General features: G+C 40.4%; 1 protein-coding gene across 1 annotated transcript; it reads left to right on the top strand.

Moving 5' to 3' along the window:
* The first annotated feature begins 8,352 nt into the window (after positions 1-8,352).
* CCR6 (C-C motif chemokine receptor 6) lies at positions 8,353-17,418 on the top strand. The gene is made up of 4 exons (XM_066180424.1): positions 8,353-8,422; positions 11,092-11,200; positions 14,306-14,378; positions 15,019-17,418. Exons 3-4 carry the CDS (start codon positions 14,370-14,372, stop codon positions 16,102-16,104), a joined length of 1,095 nt encoding a protein of 364 aa, XP_066036521.1. The 5' UTR covers positions 8,353-8,422; positions 11,092-11,200; positions 14,306-14,369; the 3' UTR covers positions 16,105-17,418.
* The last annotated feature ends 3,728 nt before the right edge of the window (positions 17,419-21,146 follow it).

The raw sequence follows: 21,146 nt of genomic DNA on the forward strand, positions 1-21,146 counted from the left end.
TGTGGCTTGGTGCAGGAAACTCCCTTTGCTCTGACAAGGGATGACTGAGGGTGTGCTCCCTGCACTAGGGCATGTGGATATGCTCTTGATGCTGAAGCAGATACCCAGCTGGGCAGTTTAGAGCAGGGAGAAGCAGGTGCAAGGATTGAGTTTAAAAAATCTAAAAATCTAAAGAAGTAACTGCATCACGTTAGAGATTAACCATGAGGAGCATTTTGGTTTTGAACCAGGAGGTCATAATCCCATTTGTAAACAAAATTCAAAAGGAATTCAGTTTTGGCTGCAGCCTGCTGTTGTAGGGAACGAGCTAGAAAATCCATTTGTTGGGAAAAGGTTAGGAGATGTTTGGCTGTAGCAGCTCATATAGACTACATGATCTCACAGCTCTGCCCCATTGTTTTTCCTCACAGAAATACCTCGGAATACTACAGCTCTAGCAGTACAAGTCATGTAAAGAGCCTGTGAAACTCATGATATTTAGGGGCAGTGACTCTCCTGTCCCGTGTTGATGGTGGGAGCAGAGCAGCAGAGGTTCTCTGTGGCACAGTGCGTTCCCCACCTCAGCCCCACCCGCCTGGGGCTCTGGCTCTGCCGAGCAGCTCCAGCTTCAGTCCGCTTCACAGGGGTGACTGGGGGAGGAAGCTGTTTGTCTCTTTTATGTCACCCTTTGCTGAAGAGCAGCATTTAAGGTCTGGTTCAGGCTTAGAGTCATGTGGAAGCTAGAATGCACATGGGTTAGAGAGCAGTGCAGCTCATTCAAGACTCAGTCTGGACCCAGCATTGCCCATTCCCACTCCTACAGGCTTCGAATCAAAGGATTGAGTGTGTGCAGTACAACTACAGACCTGAAAGAAAAATGGGGTCACAAATGTAGGCCACTTGCCCATGCACCACAGTACAGGAAATCTTGCAGAACAGCCTTTTTCATTTACTCATCTCTCAATGCAGTTAGAATTTTTAAAAAATATATGCATCCTGACTCACACTGTTGTATAATAAAAGGATCTGTTCCTTATGGGAAGCAAACTGAACATTGTCCAGTTGTGTGTCTTTGACAATAAATAGCATCTATACATTTTCTTGTCACTACTGGTTTTTTTAAGCAGACTACCTGGGGATTTTGTTCTGTGTTTTTTGGTTCCTTTTTTTTTACTGTATGGTAGAGTCAAATTCTGCTAATGAATCGTTTTATATTTACTTGATCCTCTTGTCCTTGAGGGGTTAGAGAAGAGAATTGAAACAAACTTTGAACAGGCAGGAACATAATAGAGATCATTCAAATCAAGCAAACCTAATTGCTTGGAGCTTATTTTTTTTCTTCCTTGGTTCCAACAGTGTAGGAGAGCAGAAGTTGAGCTGTGACAAGTTAATCACATAGCTAAAGACAGATTTCTTTCTTGACAGTGGCTGCCCCTTTTCTCTCCTGATTTTTGTCCTTAACCTGAGGGTTTAATCTAAAACCACAGCAGTCTGTTGTTAGTTAGGAGCCTGGGACACACAGTTACTTGGAATAATTGTTGGTGAACTGTGTGCTTTTTTTTTAGTAAATATGATATTTAATAGAATTTAAGGCTCCATCTCAAGATGTGGCAATGCAGAAAAGTCTCATGGGTTGTAGAATTTGCCAACACTTTGGGGAAAACAGAACTTTTGCCACTTTGCCACAGGTATTGCCCACCAGTGCAAGGTGCTGAGAGGACAGCCTGCGCTGACCATTTGTCTGGGAAGGGGCAGCGTCTTCTCTGTGCACAAGACTGCTCTGGGGAGTGGAATTCAATATGTTTAACCTACTGAAGTGAATAAGTGCAGGGCCATTGATGTGTCTTATGGACTAGTTTTAACCTCTATCTGCAGAAAATTGCGCATATAGATAAAACTACACAAGCACAAATTAGATCTAGTCTCAGGCACAGAAAGGAGGGGGACGGATGAAGGACAGTTGAGGATCCTCTGCTCTATATTTGGGGTTGGAACGGGCAGTGTGGGACCAGTACTGAAGTCCTGGTTGAGCATGGTGAGGCACACTCCAGCTGTGTGGTGCAGAGCATTCCTCACTGCCAGATTTGCACTCTGGTGTTAGCAAGAAGTTGAGCTATTCTTCTTTCGCAGTAGTTCGATGGTTTGTGAAAAGGTAGAAACCTCTGATCTCAGAAAAGCCCTCTGCTTTCATTAGTCGTGAAACCTGTCAAACTGGGAACTGTGCCACTCTAAGCACAGCACAGGTAACCACAAGATGGTTGCTTAAAAAAATCCTTTGACTGACTGGAGTCTGAGGAGATGGCAACACTATTGCACAGAAGGAAACAAAACCTACTCTGGTGTTGATCTGAGCCTTTTGGAGGGAAGAAAGAGGCAACAGGCCCTCAATGTGAGTCAAGACAGTTCAACGTTGTTTTGCATGTGAGTGGGAGGCCTCACTAATATATTTGCTGGTCTTCTAGGGACCTGGAAGAAACCCTTGGATTGCCTTCAAGTCAAGCAGATTTGGTTTTCCCCTTAGGGACACTGTACAGTTCCTGTAGAGTTCAACAATGGAAGTTGCACTTTTGGTGGTACATTAAAGCTGTTGTGTAGTGAGAACAGATGCTGGAATCAGGCAGACTGAGAGGTTAAACTTTCAGGAGGGGTTGTGAGGCAGAATTGGGCATCCCAGAGATAGATGTACTTAAGTGTCCTCGAGCAGGGGCTGTGCTTCAAACACTAGTCTGAGGTTCAGAGCATTGGAGTGGTATAGGGAGAGAAGAGTTCCTTCCTGGGAGAGCAGGCTGGCAACGGGCCCATGAAAGAGCTGCTGTTGACAGCAGCTTCAAAGGCTCTCTGTGAGTTGGATGCCATGTACTCTGACACAGACTGAAAACCACCCTGGGCCTCGCAGGAGGTACTGCAGTGTTAAATGCAGCGCCGTGGTTAGCTGTGGGGGTGTTGACCCTGTGCTTTCACACTAATGTTGAGAAGTCAAGGAACAGATCACACAAACCTCATGTAATCAACACTGCTTTGAGGAGCCAACATACATTTTTGGGTTCTGGTTTTGTGTATTTGGTACTAAGGTCATCTGGTAAATGGTTCTTGTGGTGTGTGCCTTGAGAATCAGGACACTTAGTCCTGGCTCTCTGGATTGAACAGGAAGCAGCTATGCTTGAGACAAATGGATAAAAAGTGCAGAGCAGCACCTCTGCCCCTACAACTGACAGCAGGTAGAAGGAAATGACTAGCTGGGCCAAGTCTCACTTTGGCATTTCAGGTAGCAACAGTCAGAGGTGTTTTGGAAGAAACTGAGCTTGGAAATAGCAAAAGGAATATTGTGCCTGTGAAGTAATGAAAGAACAAGACTACTGTCCCAAAAATTACCAACTGAGTTGTGGTCCTCACTCCAAACACAGACTGGTGAGATCAGTTGAACATGGACAGAAAGAATATTTTGGGGGCAAGAGAAAGAAACAAATCTGTCAGATGGTCATCTTTGTAGGAGGAAGCAGATAGAGCCAAGACTTTGAATAGGACCACAGAGAGCAGGAATGGGGAGCAGCAGCAGATCCTGGTGCGACTGTTCCAGTTAGCATTTAGGTGGTGATTCCTGAAACGAGCACTAAAGCTTCAGAGTAGTGAGAGCCCACTGGGGATGATGAGTGATGGACCAGTGCAAATTTAGATGCCTGTCAAGCCTAGCCAACAAAGTGGGAGGAAGATGCAGTGGAGCAAGACGTGGTTAATATTAGTTCACTTTTCAAAACTTCAGCAGTGGAGACAAACAAAACTTCCTGGGGAGAAAGGACCATGGGTTGCCAGCTTTCTCAAGTGTGTCCTCACAAATACATACATCTTTCCCCCTCAGTAAAAAACATGTTTGTGCCGCACAGCACAATCATGTAACTCTAAAAGCATGGAATAGTTTGGTTTGGAAGGGGCCTTCAAAGGTCATCTAGTCCAATTCCTCTGCCACAAGCAGGGACAATGCCATGAAGAGATGAGCAAGGTGCCTAGGCAGGCATCAAAAATAATATAACTTGGAGAAAGATGAATAGATCCTTTGGGGGCTGTACTGCATCTGCCACCTGAAGTATCTAGCATAGCTTTGCACTGGGTAAGGAAGATACCCTGAGAGACCTGTTAAAAAGTCTTGCTGCAGGTGAAGAAGTTTCCTTGACAAGGCTAAGAGCCATAAACAAGTTTCTAGTTTTCCAGGTTATATTGGGTTTGTGTGGCAATGTTTTGGTGGAGGTGGTTGGGGGATTCTGGCACTGATTTGAACTTCAGTGCTGGTTGGTGGGTTTACCCTGGCTGGATGCCTGGTGCCCACCAAAGTATTTATATCACTCCTCTCCTCAGATGGACAGGGGAGTGTAGATATAATGAGAGGCTCGTGAGATAAGGACAGGGAGAGATCACTCACTGATTGCTTTTCCTGGGCATCTGTAGAGCTGTTATATTCTCTCATGTATTCTTATTCTTCTCTTCTTTATCTGTCTTTGCTCTTATAAGGGTCCCCTTCCCCCCCCCCCCCCCCCCCCCCCCCCCCCCCCTTCTTAACTATGTTACCCCAGAGGCTCTGCCACCATCACTGATAGACTTGGCCTTGTCAAGCAATGCATCTGTCTTGGAGTGTCTGGCATTGGGTCTGTCGACGTGGAAAGCTGTGCTGCTTCTCTAACATACTTGTCCCATAGCATTAGCAAGTTCCTGTCTTTGTGCAGGCTAGATTATACTTAAGGAGACAAACCCATCATCCCTCAGGAATGGATGTAAGGACATGCTTGCATTCTCTGTGTAGCACAAAATTAATCAACTGCAGTTGGCAGTATGTTGTTCCCGTGAGGAAACATTCAGTAATGTGCCTTCCATTACTTCTTTGGTTTCTTTGTTTTTACTTTTCTTTTTTTTTTTTACTTTTTTTTTTTACCACCTCTGAAATCACAGTGGAAAAATCAATGTTACCAAAGCCCTAACCACCAGTGATTGCCTGCATATAGACATAGAGATCAAATTATAGCAGCAGCTGCCCACTCTTAGAGGGGAAGTGAAAGGTTAGCTATCCACTGCAATAAAAATACAGACAGATGTGTAGACTGTGCACAGCAGAGGATCCTGTGTCAGCAACCACTTTCCCTGTCATCTGCATGGCACAACACAGCTCTATGCATTTCCTTTCCCTCCTAATCCCCACAGAAATAAATGGTAATTCTCAGTTCTCTAAAGGGATCGTGGTGCAACTCTTCTGCTGTGACAGTTAAGTGCCTGAAACATTTAAAACTTGTTGAAAGCAAAAATATTTCAATATACTTGATTATCTCACTGATTTATATCTGACCACAGAGAGGATGTATGATTAGGACAAAACTTCTCTCTGATACCAGCCTGCACAGGTGGCATCTCAGTGGTGACTATATGGGAGTGGTAATTCCTCTGGTCCTGCAGACCTGGAAGGAGATTTTCCTCCTTGCAGAGCAATCTCTTGTGACAGTTTCTCTCTGGGTAGCCTCAGATCATTGGTGTGGTTAGTGGTTACAGCCTGCTCTGTGGTATAGATGTAAAATGAGGGAGTCGTTGTCTCATTGAAGTGGCCAGCTGCCACCCCCTGTTTGTCTTCCGTACTGCACATCCAGTTGCAGTGTTACGTATATCCACAACTTTTAAACTACCTTTTAGCTCTTCCTCAGGTCATGAAGCCCACTGCTGGAGAGATGGGATTGGGGCATTCCATGGCGTAGGTCTCTCGTAAAAAATAGTCATATGAAGAAAGCAGAGGTCTAAAAAGAAATCAGGTCACTGAATTCCACATATTCAGGTTATAATGTAAATGCTTGGGAGTACAGAGTGATGACAGGCTCTGAGAAACTACTTTGTTAGTTATTTCAATGAGACATGAAACTGAGTGATTGAATCAAGCAATTAAAAAATGTTACCACAGTGGGTATGGTCTGACTACAGGATCAAAAACATAGAAATCATGTCAGCAACTCCATACTTAACTCTGCTTGTATCTTGGTCTCCTGTGTGCAACTTTTCTGACATGGAAATTCACTTGTTCGCTACAGCTGAATTTAAATTAGTCAAACACTGGCAGATAATTCAGCAGAACTTTCTTGCAGTAGACAATTGACTTCAGAAAGCAGCAGTTATTTGGAAATATTTTGCAATGTTTTGTCTTCTTTGAGGTGTTACACTTAATTTAGAAAATTTAGATCCACTTTAGCAAGAATATGATCTTGAGCCCTTAAATAAGGGACTGTGACTTGGCCTACACATTCTTTCTTGGGATTTCAGGAACAAACATATATTTTCTGGTCAATAAAACAGTTTCCTGTGAGTTGAGAAGGTAGGTAAGTGAGAATTCAAGTGGCATCTTCACTCAATTGGCCCTTGGCAGTACAAGGATTGTATCATTTTGTTCACCACTGCGAGGGTTCATTACTTCTGGTATAACCTGGGGAGACGCTTTCACCAGAAATAGCTCTTAAACCTTTTTAAGATAAGCAGTTAAAAAGGAATAGTAGGAAACAGACCAAATAAAACATAATCTAGAAAAAGTCCTTTTCTTAAAGTAAAAAAAACCCAACTTCAATAAAGCAGTTTCTTCCTTCAGAATACCTTTAGATATCCCAGAAACATTTTGATGAAAAATTTAAATATGTTAAGTAGAAAAGGCTGATCTTATGTCTGATGGGAGTTGCTGTTCCTTGTGATTTCTATTTGTTTTTCTGTCTAAACTTCTGTGAGATCTTAGACCACAGAATGACATTACTCACTTCCTACTTTCTCTGCCTAAAGTTAGGGAACAGCCTGATCCATAAACTCAGACTACAAAAGAGAATAAAAGCATAAACAAGCATATAATATCTCAGCTGTGCATCTTGGTGCATTTTATAAACCAGCATTTTGCCATTAAAAATTTCCTAATAATTTTTAATTTACAGCTTTGGTTTATCAACATTTTCTCCAATAGAATAAAATCTGTTTAACCAGCTTCTCGGAAGCCAGTGATTTTCAACAGGAGCGTACACTTACTGCTCCTCATGCTTCTTTCTGGAACTCAGGCCTGCTATGACCTCAGCTGGTTCTAAGAAGTGATGCTGCAGAAGAGAAGTGCTCTGAGTATGACTGTGCTCCTCCTTCAGAAATTCCATGTCTAGTCTCACCAGAAATCACATCTGAATCTTTACCATGATCAGCAAACTGTTTCCCATCAGGTTTTCTTTTTTCAGCCCTTGCTTCATTTTGAAGATAAATATCGAGTGCATTGGTGGAAGAAAAGTGATGGGTTGTGATACCTCACAAACACAGTCACACCTTGGGCTAGAGGTGAGACCCAAGCACTGACTGTGCAGATTCCTTCCCAAGTGCTCTGTTTGCAGAGCTACCCATTTAATCCCTGAGCCCTATTTATTTGCTCCTGTGGGGAAAAAAAACCCTGTAGAAGGCATTTAGGAGGGGTCTCTCCTCCCTGAGTGGTTTGACAGAGGTGACCAAGTGATAAAAACATTGAGGGATGCTGGTCAGTGTGGGATGGATATCAGTCACTGACACCTCATAATCTGAGAGGAGGGCTGCATCTGACAAGGGGATAATGGAAGCAGATGGGAGTGAGGTAAAATGGGAACAGAAATGATCAAAGGGGAAGGAAGTGAGGGGTATTAAAAAATATAAAGCTGAAGAGAAATTATAAAGACAACAAGAGATGTGAATAAGAGAAATCTAGAAAAGCTGAACGAAGAAAGGGGAAGAAATATGGAGAACAAAAATATAAATACAGAAATGCCAAAACCAGCAAAAATGATTGACAAGAAGTAAAAAAGCTAGATGCAAACAAAAGAAGGAAATTTTGATGGAATTAATGAGAAATAAAAATATATTGATAATGTAGGACGGTAATGATGAGAAATATAAGTAGGTAACATAAAAAACTTGAACATAAATACATAAATTACATTTTATAACCCAAAAAAATGATGAAGAGACTAGAACTTCAGCTGATGGCTAGATTTTTGAATTAGATTAGACTGATCTAAATTTAACTGAAGAAACATGAAATCAGGTTGGAAGAGCGCAGGGGTGCATGCTACCTTTCTTTTAGAATTAAAAAAGGTGACATACTGTCTCATTTCAGAAGAAACAAGCGGATTCTGGAACAACTCAGACAATAGCTTTGCTTTCCCTATCTTTAAATATTTTCTTTCTTTAATTAACGGTGGCAGAAAACTACCATGTGATGAGATTAGGAAAACCACAATTACCATATTAGCAATAAGCGAGAGCAGATTTCCTTTCAGAGTTCTAACATATGAACCAAAACTAGCTAACACACAGATTAACAAAGAGTTGTGTTAGAAAGATCAAACTCCTTCCACAGTTTCCACAGTGTGAAGGTGAAGCAAAAAGGACCTGTAAAAAAGGCTGACTGATTGAAAGAAACTGTGTTGAAAAGGTAAGTTTGACTAGGTACCTCATGGCAACTTTGGAATTCACCAAATGGTGAATTCTTTACCTTCTGAAAGATTGCTATGTATGCTGGATATTGAATTTATTACAGACTAAGAGCACAAGATACATTTAAATTAGAAAGCACCTGGTTATGGAACAAGGTGAGCAATAGCTTTTATAAAGGATCGGCTAAAACTCTGATTTATCTCTTAACTGAGCATTAAAAATCTGATCTATATTTTGATGACTTTCATTCCATGAAAATATGTTGATAATATTTGATTTTTTCACAGGCTAATCTTGGTATTCCAAAGGTAAGTTGTTGTCTCTGAGAGATGTTGGAAGCTGTTACTAGAAGTGTTTGTCTGAATATGTATTACAATCATGATGGACATGGTGACTTGAATTCACAGATGGTTTTGTAATGGAAAGGGATTTTCTACTTCTGTTACTCATTATTTGCTGGTTACATAACTGCCATGTGTTACGTTTGTCTTTGTGTAATGAAATTTGCTTTGCAAGACACAGATCCATCTCTTCACTCCCAAAGTTATGGGAAAGAAGCACTAGAAGTGCTTCAGTGAAATATTCCACACTGACATATCATCAAATGCCATTACCAATGGAAGGTGTCTCTACTTTGAATTTGCTGCTTTTAACAGGGTTTGAGCCCTTATTTCAAACTCTCAGAGACTGTGAACAGGAATCAGTGGTTTTCTTCAGACAGTGTTTACAGAAAGGGAGTTATCTTAAACAGGATCGAGGCTGTTATATGTAGCTGTGTTACTCCAAATGTATGCACCTAGTTTATCAGGAGTAAACATACTGTGCCTTGCAGCACTTGAAGGACAGGAGATTTCAAAAAGAACCTTGTGTTTCTTTCTAAGAAAGTCCAGAAAGTACCTTCCAAGTCTCATCTCAAGTTAGTTAGATGATTTCCATTATTACAATTTGACATGCAAATCACAAGTTAACAAACCAGCACAAAAATGTAGTTAAAAGAAAAGTCAACGCAAAGTTTGGCAAAAGTTCAAAGGATGATCTGAAAATCTGTGAAGTTTTAATGATGGAAATTGTTATGAATTATAAAATTATCAATAATAGAGTATAGAGTACTTCACTATTGTGATTAAGGATGCTTTGAAAGATTCTCAAGGACTTCTGTCTTCACCTCCTTGTCTCTGCACTGAAACTCACACATCTTTCCTCCATTTTACTGGACTTTATAAAACTATTTTCAAGTGCTTTACTATGTTATGGATTTAATCACAACCTGCTCCAGATCTGTGATGACAGGGAGTGGTTTAGTCCAAACAGTGATAAGGGGGCCAAATTAATCTTATAGTGACCATGCTGAAGTTATTTGAGTCACAGACAGATTTCACACTTTTTTGCTTTGTATGCATCAAACAGTGAAGATTGTTGTGCAGCAGTAATAATCAAAACATGCTTTCACCACATATGCATGCACATTTAGGTAAAACAAGACTCTAATTTCAGGGTTTTCGGGTATCTCTGTGTTGTTCCATGCACATGGGTTTGGTTATAGCTGAAGTCTAGGATCCTGTGAAAATGAGCCATTGAGAAAATGACATGTGCCTGCTTAGATAATTGCGAACCATTATGACATGGTGCTTTAAATGTACCAGTTCTCCTTTTGACACCAGGCAGAAATTTTGTTCCATTCACGGGGTGTGGTCAGTGGAAAGAACCCCCAAGCTTAAGCTGGTGGGGAGCCACTGCTACTGTGATTTGCTCAGTTTAGAAAAAAAGGTGAGTGAGCAGAACATCTGTCATCCTGCATTTCTTTAGGTCCAGTGTTCTATTAATTTAATCATATCTTAGAATCTTACAGGACTGTCTTTGTAATTTTTGCCATGTGGCATCTCTAATGAGATGCCAAACATAATTTCAAAAATAAGTTCAGAGAGGGAGGTTTGGTTTTTTTCATTTTTTTCTCTCTTCCTGATAATGCAAACATCTAAGTTGTGTTCAGAACCAGGGTCTGGAAAAGAAACATTTCTAAGTTTTAAAATTCAGGAATCATGAGATGAAACACTTCCGTGTCTAGTTCCATATTCTAGTGAATGGCATGAACATGAACAACAAATGTTTGTACCAAACAGGTAAATACAACTACATTTTACGTATTTACCTGCATTTACACATTATGTGTTAGCAGATCTGGACAAACATTTGGGTTGTGTGCATCTTGACATATAACAGATTACTATTTTTTTTCTTCTAAAACAGCTGCTCCAAACCAATCAATTTGGTAATTATCACTTGTCTCATTTCACAGTTTTACTCTAAGCAGTCTTGTTGATTAAAATGATTGATGTTGAAACTACTCATCTGCATGACATTAAGTGCACCCTTTGCAAAACCAGGTCATCATTCAGGACATGTTCTGAGCACAATGGCAATTAACAACCTGCTTATTATGATTCTAATTCTAAGCTTGATTATTTAAAAAATAATATCATGACATAGGTAGACTAATAAGTAAATTAATAAAATATCTGTTTCCAGCTTGTATGTTTTCAGCACAGCAACATTTTCCTTTACATAAAAAACAGGTTATTGCTGTTGCTTGTGAGGAGGAAGTGGTGGTTATTTCAATTTAACTCTGTACATTTAACTAATGCTGTTATTTCTTGTTTTCTAATTTAGAATGTATTCTTGGTGAGGCTGGTGGTAAATGTGCTTGAGGCAGCCAAAACAGGCTTTAAAAGAATCACACATCCTCTTTTGCCTGGCCTTCAGACAATTTTCAAATCGGGTGAGTATAAAATCAAGCAGGTAATCTATAATCCGTGTATATGTGTGGCAAATGTATTAAACTGAACATGTAAGTGGGATTCTACTTGCGAGGGTGGACTAGTCTTAAAAGTACTTAATGATTGAATTTTTTTCTTCATAGAATTCTGGGTTTTTCCTCAGGTCTGTCTTTATTCATTGTGTTTTGGGTGTATAATTTAAATAGTATATTTGTTTTTAAGATTGTGGTTTAGTCTTACATTTGAGTACTCACACACTGCTTTCATAGTGAAAAGCAATGTGATGATGTGGATAAAGTGGAAAAATACTAAGCTCAAAAATTCAAGACTTAGATATTTAATATTCAGAACATAGGTGTTTTTGAGTGCACATGCACAGACATGTACTACCCATATGTGGTACATAACCAATGTTAGGACACACCACCATATATATATATATATATATATATATATATATATATATATATATATATATATATATATATATATATATATATATATATGAAAATTTATTTTTTATATTTACCTAATACATTAATGCTAAATTAAGATGTAACTATGCAGATTATAAACTATAAAGGTCCCTACTGTTAGCAAGATTTAAATCAAAAAGGAAACTGTGTTTATAAAAGTTCTGATTCAACTTCCTCAGCAGCAGTGCATCTTTTTAATAACTTCCGTGAATGCTGTTTCAAATTCAGAAAAGGAAGTCAGCTCAAGAGATTTAAATCAGGTCTAAATCTGATCTCTGCAAGTCTGATTTCAGTTTGGGTCTTTTGCTACAACTCTCATACTCACCATCCTCAGGAAGCTTCTGCTGGACAGCGGAAGTAATTTTGTGAATAAATGTGTGGCTGGTGGTGCCTTTTTGAACTCCTGTAGGATCAGGGAGAATATGCATCTCTCCTGTGATGAATAGTTGTTGTTCCTCATATGATCTCTGCTGAGCTCTTCTGCGAGCTAAAGAGACTTTTCTTAGTGATAATCTGGAGAGATCTCCCTTCTTAGCCCTCCTTGCAGGCTGTAGGAAATACCCATGGCTCCCTTTCTTCTAAATGCCCTCTCCCAATCACCTTCCATCTCTGTGTTACACTCATGTTCAGAGTGGCTTTGTCTAAGTGGAATGAAGAGTGACTTTTACAGAGAAGATATGCTGTCAGACTCTCTTTGTCCATTCTGGCCATGTAGGGCTTAAAAAGACATGAGTGGCAGACACCTTGGATGGTATTTTTCTTGCATCAATGAAATAACAGTTTCTAAAATAATAACCGAGACAGGCTCCCCTTTAATTCTGTCCAACTGAAGAGTTACTGTAGCTGCAGCCAAGTGCAAAGGATAACAGAAACACCAAGCAAGGTCATGAGTGTGTGGCTGGATGGGATCAGAAAGTGTAAAGCAGCAGCCAGTGACTAAAACTGTCACTGTTCCAGTTTAGGGGACCACAGCCTCAGGTTAATTACATAACTTGCCTGCTTGCCCTATACGTCTCTGCGCTTCTGAGAGACACCTTTAAGTTGTTTGAAATTTGCTTCAGAAGGTGTTCAAGCGCTTTCAGACTGTCATATTCCTGCAGCTTCTAAAAATCAGTTTTGAAAAGCCAGCACATGAAGCTGGAGACATTGTTAAAGATTTGTTTAAAGGGCAGGAAATCCAGATAAGCTGTGATGCCTTAGTAACATCATATAATTCAGGCCTTCACCCAGCTGCAGCCCTCTGTCATGAGCCAGCAACCCCACATGAATCATCCTCATTATGTTTTTGGAGGGTATTCTGTCCTTTCCCTTCCTGAATTTCCCCATCATATCTGAACTTTATCTGTCCCACTTTTACAAATTCTCTCTCTCTCGTTTTCAATATTAGGTAATTCCCAAACTGGAAGGTTTTGCTTTTGTAGACTTAAAGCTCACCCATGTGCTCTTCCCAATTAGTAACACCAACAGCAAAAGGCAGACAAACTCTAAACAAAACTGCCCTGCACAGCCTTGACAAATATGGGACCTCATGTCATCCCATCCCTGAAATTACTGCCCTGTTGATAGGTGCAGCTAATGGAAAGAAGGGAAGGATTGAACTCATGCAAGGGAATGCTGAGGAATTAAATCTCCTGCCCATGAGCTCCTGCATGAGATGGAACAAATTATTTAAGCCTAGCTTCCCACATATGGCCACCAATGACTTGTTCTCCATTTTATTTTTCTGTGACTTCAAACTCTATGATCTGATTTGCAGAAGTCTGATCCTGGATGTAAACAGTCAATGGATTTAATCCTTTATCTAGCTGATGTCCTTCATCATTTTAAGTACCCTTAGAAGTGATGTTGAGGGGGATAGTGTCTCAAACTGAACATCTTAAGTGGATACTTAGCTCTAATGACTCAGATTCTCCCTTATAAATAAATGTAGTAATATTTCTTTGCCACAGGGTGTTGTGCAAATTAAGTAAGCCTCATTTGTAAAACAGTTAGGTATCACAGTGATAAAGAAAACAAACATTTTTCATAGGGTGCTGTTTGAACTGTGCACTGAACTCTGCACTGTGAATCTGTGCACTGACCAAAGAAAAAGCACCAGTGCTCAGTGTGTTCAGACATTGTTTACTAGCCTTTGCACTATAAGAGGCAATTATTCTGTGGCTCTTAAATTGTCACTTGTTGCATTACTGTTATGAAGTATACTAAGGGAATGCTGTTTATTTTTTCCTATTTCCCTCAATATATGGATTGCCATTGTCATATAGAAGTTCTCAAAGTAAAATTTAATTTATTCTAATTTCTTATGGTGCAAATTCAATGTGAAATAGCAGTCAAATATTCTCATATATAATTTATTAGCCTATGAATAAACATTCTATATAGTTTGTACTCTTAATAATACTGAGAAAAACCTTTCACTTTCTACAACTGGACATTTTGTAGAGAAGTGTGATTTGTTAACATACTCCAGTGATGAGATTCTGTTTTGAGTAGGTTTTATTTCCAATTTTGTTTTTCTGCTTGTTCACACTTCTTGTGCTGGCTTCCTGATCCAATCCTTTTTTTTTTTCTTTTTTTTTTTTTTTTTTTTTTTTTTTTTTCTTTTTTTTTTTTTTTTTCTTTTTTTTCCAGAAATACTTGGGAAAGTATTTTGAGGTCCTTCTGAACATATTTTTCTGAAAAGTGTACTGCCAAAATGAATTTTGTAAGTACCTAATTGTATATCAATATCATATCAATAAAGGGATGACTCTGTAAGACCCAGTTTCTTGAGGCTGCAGATCCAAACACTGTAATTTCAGGAGTGAAAATCTGAAGAGGTGCTTCTGACAGCAGAGTTCACTGTCAAAGCACAATTTTTATCGGATTTTCACTACAGGTTTGGCATTTGTGGTGCAGGTAAATGCGTCTCAGGCTAGCTTTCATAGATTGCCTGTTTAGCTGAGTAGAGAGATTTTTTTTGGGCTTGATTTAGTCAAGCTACATTAGTATGGAATGCATAACATGCTAGGAAGACCTGTTTGTCTTGTATGATGGTAAAAACAGACTAGACCCCAAATTCAAATTTAGACATTTACACTGTAGAGCCTTCTGCAACAGCAGACTTGTCCTTTCTGCATAATGCACTTGAATATGAAGGCCTTTGGGACATCCAAAAGGATTATTTCCACATTAGTATTTGAAGTATGATTTTATGAAATTTCCTAGGTAATTCTTACAAGCCTTGTCTGTAGAGTTAAATGCATTTGTAATTGGAATGTGTGGTCAGTTATCTATCATGTTTCTACAATGCAGGGATTAAAGACTAACATCTGTGTGTTAACTGGTGTTCTCCTTTTCTACAGACAGACTCTTATTCCACAGATTACCCCTACGATTCAGACTATAATTCTCTAATCATGACACCTTGTTCTAAGTTGGAAGTCAGGAACTTCACAAAGGCATTTCTGCCAGTTGCATATTCATTGATTTGTATCGTTGGACTCTTTGGTAACATCTTTGTGGTGATGACCTTCGCTTTATATGAAAGAACCAAGTCCATGACGGATGTGTACCTCTTCAACATGGCCATAGCAGACATACTGTTTGTTCTTACTCTTCCACTGTGGGCAGTGAATTATGCAGGTGATGAATGGATTTTTGGTGATTTCATTTGCAAAATGGCTAGAGGTATCTATGCAATCAATTTCAGCTGTGGCATGCTGCTTTTGGCCTTTATCAGCGTGGATCGGTACATTGCTATTGTACAGGCAACAAAGTCTTTTAAACTCAGGGCGAAGGCTCTTGCATATAGTAAAGTCATTTGTTTGGCTGTGTGGATATCATCAATTTTAATCTCTAGTTCCTCTTTTCTGTACAGTGAAAGTTACAGCTTCTCCATCAATGAAACAAAAGAGATTTGTGATCACAGATTTGACAGAATGTCTGAAAGCACAATGCTGAAGTCGCTGCTGCTATGGCTACAAGTTGCATTTGGATTTTTTATACCTTTCATATTCATGATTTTTTGCTACACCTTCATTGTCAAATCCTTACAACAAGCTCAGAATTCCAAAAGAAACAAAGCAATCCGTGTGATTGTATTAATTGTGGCGGTTTTCCTAGTTTGCCAGGTACCTTATAACATTGTTCTTCTCATAACTGCTGTCAACATGGGCAAGATCGACAAATCTTGTGACAGTGAGAAAATAATGGCCTATATAAAATACACCATGGAAGCCATAGCATTTTTACACTGTTGTGTGAACCCTGTGCTCTATGCGTTTATTGGCGTGAAGTTCAGAAGTTATTTTGTGAAGCTACTGAAGGACCCATGGTGCAAGAGAGACAAAAAGGACAATAAACGTAGTTCAAGGACAAACTCTGATACTTATCATTCAAGACAGACTAGTGAAATTCTGACTGACAATGGATCATCTTTTACTATATAATACAATTTGAACAACATTAGTACTAAAGGGGTCTTCTCACCAAGCAACCCAAACCAATGCCACTGTGCATGTGACAGCAAGTCATCTGAGCTTCTCTGCACCTCTAAGGGAGATCCAAAGATTGACAACTCCTTTCAGGAAATTAATTAAGATAAAGGAATAATACTATCCTGTATAAGACTAAAGCCTTATTCACTCCTCTTAATGCTCTTCTAAAGTACATTCTCTTGGAATTATAAAGCAAGTGAAGTTTACAGAGGAACCCTCATCATTGTGCAAGGAAAAATCACATCTCATCTGCCCTACAACACTGAAGTATCCCCAAAATAATAAGTAAATGAACAAAGTTGTGTCTAGGCTCTTTCTAACATTTATGTTGTTTCTGTTAATTCTGTCTGGAAATCCTACTGAAGTGCAACTGTCCACTGTGCTTATATTGCAGACCAGTCACATTGTGACAATAGTAACCCAAAGAGCAAAGCACGACAAGGCATGCAAACGGCGAAATGAAAATAGAGGCTCAGGACTGCCAGCATAGCTGGGTTGCAGTGCTTGGTCTTGTAAACCTTTACCCAGTGCTATTCTGAACTGCGAGTGATGGCTTTGCTAAAGAGTTTCTTCTTTTTGTTTGGCACAGGATTCAGATGCTGGAATCCAAAAAAGCTGATAAACTGATGAATATCTCTTTGCGAAAAGTTGTCTATCTAGCTGAAATTCGCACTCTACTTTTTAAAAGGCAACTAACTGTATGAAACTGTAATTATTCCAACACTATTTGTTGGAATGTGATTGGTGAAAAAATATGAAGCATTTCTTTGTATTTAGCTACTGCTAGCAAAGATTTCTTAAATATGTATTTACCAGCTCAAATACAGATAAAAATAGTTTCAAAGATTAGTTAGAAGTTATTATCTAAACAAAAGAGCAGAATCTGACTTAATTCAGCCAGAATTTATACTGAGTCAGTATTTGAATATAGGAATATTTAAAATAAATGCAATTCGTTTTACCCAGCCTTGACTCTTCAGCAAATTCTTGGTGGATCTGCTCATTGAGTGAGCTTTACCACTCTTGCAGTCACTGTGGGACAGTGAAATAAACGGAAACAGGAGCTGAAGATCCCTCGAGGAAATTATTAATATGACACATGAAACTAGTACTGCCTTGGCTGGTACAATCCATCCTTTTTTCCACTGCAGTGTCAGGTTTTTAAATATCAGTGCCAGATATGATAAAGATTGCATAAATTTATCATAACTGAATAGAAATTTTGCAAGAATATGATAGAAAATTATGTAAATAGAGATGTATGTACTTGCTGTACATAGCAATGAAGATTTTCTGGAAGTGAATTCAGCAAATAAAAAATGTAACTGAAAAGGAAAAAATCCCCTCATATCTAAGAGTTCCCTTCTACATGTGTTGCCTTGAAATATTTTCTTACTCTGTGCAAAGTCTGTCATATTGGAACAGTCTGTCCATCGGGGGCTCCCTGAGGGAGCGTGCCCCAGGGCGGGAAGTCCAGAGGTGAAGCAGCTGCAGTGACTCTTGGGCAGAACCTTCCAAGGCTCCACAATGTATCCCCCCCTTCCTGCCACCCCACTGCCATGCCTCATTGGCCTTCATCCACTGGGCAACCCAAACACTGCCCCAACAGGGTTCAGGGGCCAGACAGCAGGCAAGAGGCAGTCACTGACTGGACACTGTGCCACCAGTGGTGACCTGCTGACAGACCCCGTGAGAGAGCAGGGAAAGTGTGCCATAGCCTTCCTGAAGTGGTTCCTGGCTGAAAGAGCATCCTCCCTCAGGGGTGAGGGCAGAGAAAGAGAACAAAGCAGGGTCCTGTAGAGCTGGGCCTCTCCAGAGAGAGGGGTTGGCCTGGGACCTCACAGGTCGCCAGCCCCTGGTGGCCGTGAGGGACAGAGGCAAGCTGGAAGTGGTGGTGTGGGACAGGTGCCTCAGGCAGGAGCAGCACAGCTTCTCAGATGCTGGACTTTGTGAGGGTAAAATGCTCTCTGGAAATGACATTGAAGTGTACAAAATGTACCCAGCTGTTCCCCAATGCATATGAGAGAGAAGTCTTCCTGAGGGAAGAGGAATATGGTACACATGTGGGAGTAAAACAACACTTGGAATAAGAGTTGTGCTGGTTCCAAACCCTTGCCAAAAGTCCTACTTAAGGTGCAGCCAAAATCTTGATTGCCGTGAATGAGCACTCTGTCCCTAGGAAAGATGTGGGTGGAGGATAGAGTAGATTCCTGTGATGGTTTAACATGTCTGGCTGCCAAGTGTCCACCAAAGCCTCTCTGTCATGTCTCTCCTCAGCTGGACAGGGGAGAGAAAATGTAATGAAAGGCTCATGAGTTAATGCAAGAGCAGGGAGAGATCACTCACTGATTGCTATCATGGTACTTGGAGAAGTTAATTAGATTTTTTACTAGTCAAAATGAGAATAAGATAATGAAAAGTACAAGAGATCTTAAAAATACTTTCCCCCAAGCTGTCCTCCTCCCCAGATGTAACTTTGTTCCTGATTCTTTACCTCCTTCCCCACAGCTAGCAGAAAGACGGGAATAGGGGTTACAGTCAGTTCATCACATGTTGTTTCTACCACCACTTCCTCCTCAGGACAAGAAGTCCTTCCACTGCCCTTGCCTGGAGTCCCTTTCCATCTTCCATGTATTCCTTCAGCTAAGTTCTTTCCACGGGCTGCAGTTCTTCACAAACTGCTCCAGCTTGGGTCCTTTTCTATGGCTTACAGTTCTTCAAGAAAAGGCTGCTCCAGTGTGGGCTCCCTGTGAGGTCACAAGTCCTGCCCAGAAACCTGGTAGCGTGGGCTCCTCTCTCCACAGGGACATAGGTCTTGCCAGGAGCCAGCTCCAGTATTGGCTTCCCACACAGTCACAAAATCACAACCTTTTTTCAAGCATCCACCTGCTCTCATGTGGGGCTCCTCCAGGGTCTGCACGTGGATCTCTGAGCTCCTGTGGAACTCTGAAGGCTGCAGGGAGACAGCCTGTCTCACCATGGTCTTCATCACAAGCTGCAAATGTATCTCTTCTCTGATGCCTAGAACACCTTCTCCTCCTCCTTCTTTGCTGGGGTTGGTGTCTACAGTGTTGGTTCTCACATATTCTCACTCCTATCTTCTTTGTCTGCAATTACTTCTATACCAATAACTTTTTTTTCCTATTTAGCATTAATATCATGGCTGATGGGCTCAGCCTTGGCCAGAAGTGGGTCCATCTTGGAGGAGCCACCTGACATTGGCCCTGTTGGATGTGGGAGAAGCTTCTAGCAATTTCTCAGAGTAGCCACCCTTAAAGGTCCCCCACTACCAAAACCTGACTGCACAAACCCAATACTCCTCCCAAGGGGCTGCTGTGCAGGAAGAACCACAGCTCCAGCCAGTAGGATGCTGGCTTTCTTACATACAGTTTGAGGGTGACTACAGAAGGCAAGGGTGGGCAGAGAGAAATTTAATTTAGATGTAATAACTTCTTGACTTTTTTGTGAAATCTACCCTAAGGTAAAAGAGAAAGACCAGTTCAGAGCAAAAGCAGTGGAAGAGAAGGATTAATCTGCCCGATATCCAGAAGGACATGGCCATAGTGGCAGGCTGACCAGTGGATCTGGCTCATGGACCCTCAGATATTCCACCATTCCTTTAGTGGCCATGTCAGCAGAACCAGCTCATGGGTTGGGGCTGATATTGGTAGTTCAGGGCACGAAAAGAGCACAGATTTAGAGGAGCCTGGGAACTTGCTGTTCCTTTTAATGCTTATAGAGCAACATTTCAAAGCTTACTATGCATACTGCATGTTATAATGATCTTCTCCTTGTTGTGGTAGCTGTGTATGACAAACATATAGTAAGATTTTCTTTTTTGTTGCAGGTATTCCATCTTGGATTTTTGGAAAAATAAGACTTGGTTTTGAACAGGTTCTTGTTTCCCACCACATTTAAAGAGAGAAGGACACATGCAGTGCTGCATCATTTCTACACAGAGAACATGATAAGCGTTGAGAGGTCTATTCATATCTTCCTCCAGCTGGAGGCTGGGGCTGGGTTGTGGTATTGGCTGCACATACAAGGTCTCTCTTGTTAGCAGGTTCCATTCTGCTTTAGGTGGGTTCACGGTGGCCCTGGTTGATGCTTCCTGTTCTAGCAGTTCAGAAGGATGCAGGTCATCAGTGCACACTGCTAAATAGAGGCATAATGCCTCAGTGCAGACATCCTAAAGCTAAATCTGTTTTCTGACATCCATGATCATGAAAATGGACCTGATCTGTTATTCTCCCCACAATAAATGACAACTTTCTTCACAGGGTGAAATTTAAATTTCATGTGGTGTCTTTTCTATTTATATATTACATTTCTTAGAAGAGTGATCACTATAAACTGATGAGCCTGCAAGAAAGTCAAAGTGGGCAGATAAGATCAAAGCCATCTGTGCCTTGCTTCTAGCAAGGAAAGGCAAAGAAAAGGAAATGAAAATTATACATCAAGCTGAGTAGCATTTGGTGATGAGTGGAAACTGAAGGGAAACTTGAAAAACAGTCTAGAGAAGAATAACTTGCTAAGGTTATTAGTGATGGTTAAGTACATAACAGATATAATTCTGCTTTGGATCTTTATAGGGCAATCTTGTTATTTATCGTTGTGGAAATTCTGGGGAAATTTTCTTGCTACAAAAGTAGCAAGAAATGGTACTTGAAGCTTTAAAAATTTGGACACAATTGAAAAAGTTTCAGATTAAGTGAAAATGATAGCAGTTTCAAATCGTCAAAACAGTTTGTCTCATGAAGCATCTAAAATATTTTGACATTTCTGGTTAGTTTTCAGGTACTACAACAAATGCTAAGGAAATGATTTCACAAAACCACTGAAAGCGGTTCCTAACCTACTTTTTTATACTGCTGCCAAGTAATCAGGGTATTCCTTCCAACCACCTCCTATGGCAGGGGGTACCAATCTTCTGTCACTCCTTGTGAGTTAAGGACTCATAGCCTCTTTGAAGCAATCTATGCAAAATACAGCTG

Source organism: Chamaea fasciata, unplaced genomic scaffold (assembly GCF_029207755.1).
Source record: "Chamaea fasciata isolate MVZ Bird 193981 ecotype frontalis unplaced genomic scaffold, bChaFas1.0.hap1 SCAF_3, whole genome shotgun sequence".
NCBI lineage: Eukaryota > Metazoa > Chordata > Aves > Passeriformes > Sylviidae > Chamaea > Chamaea fasciata.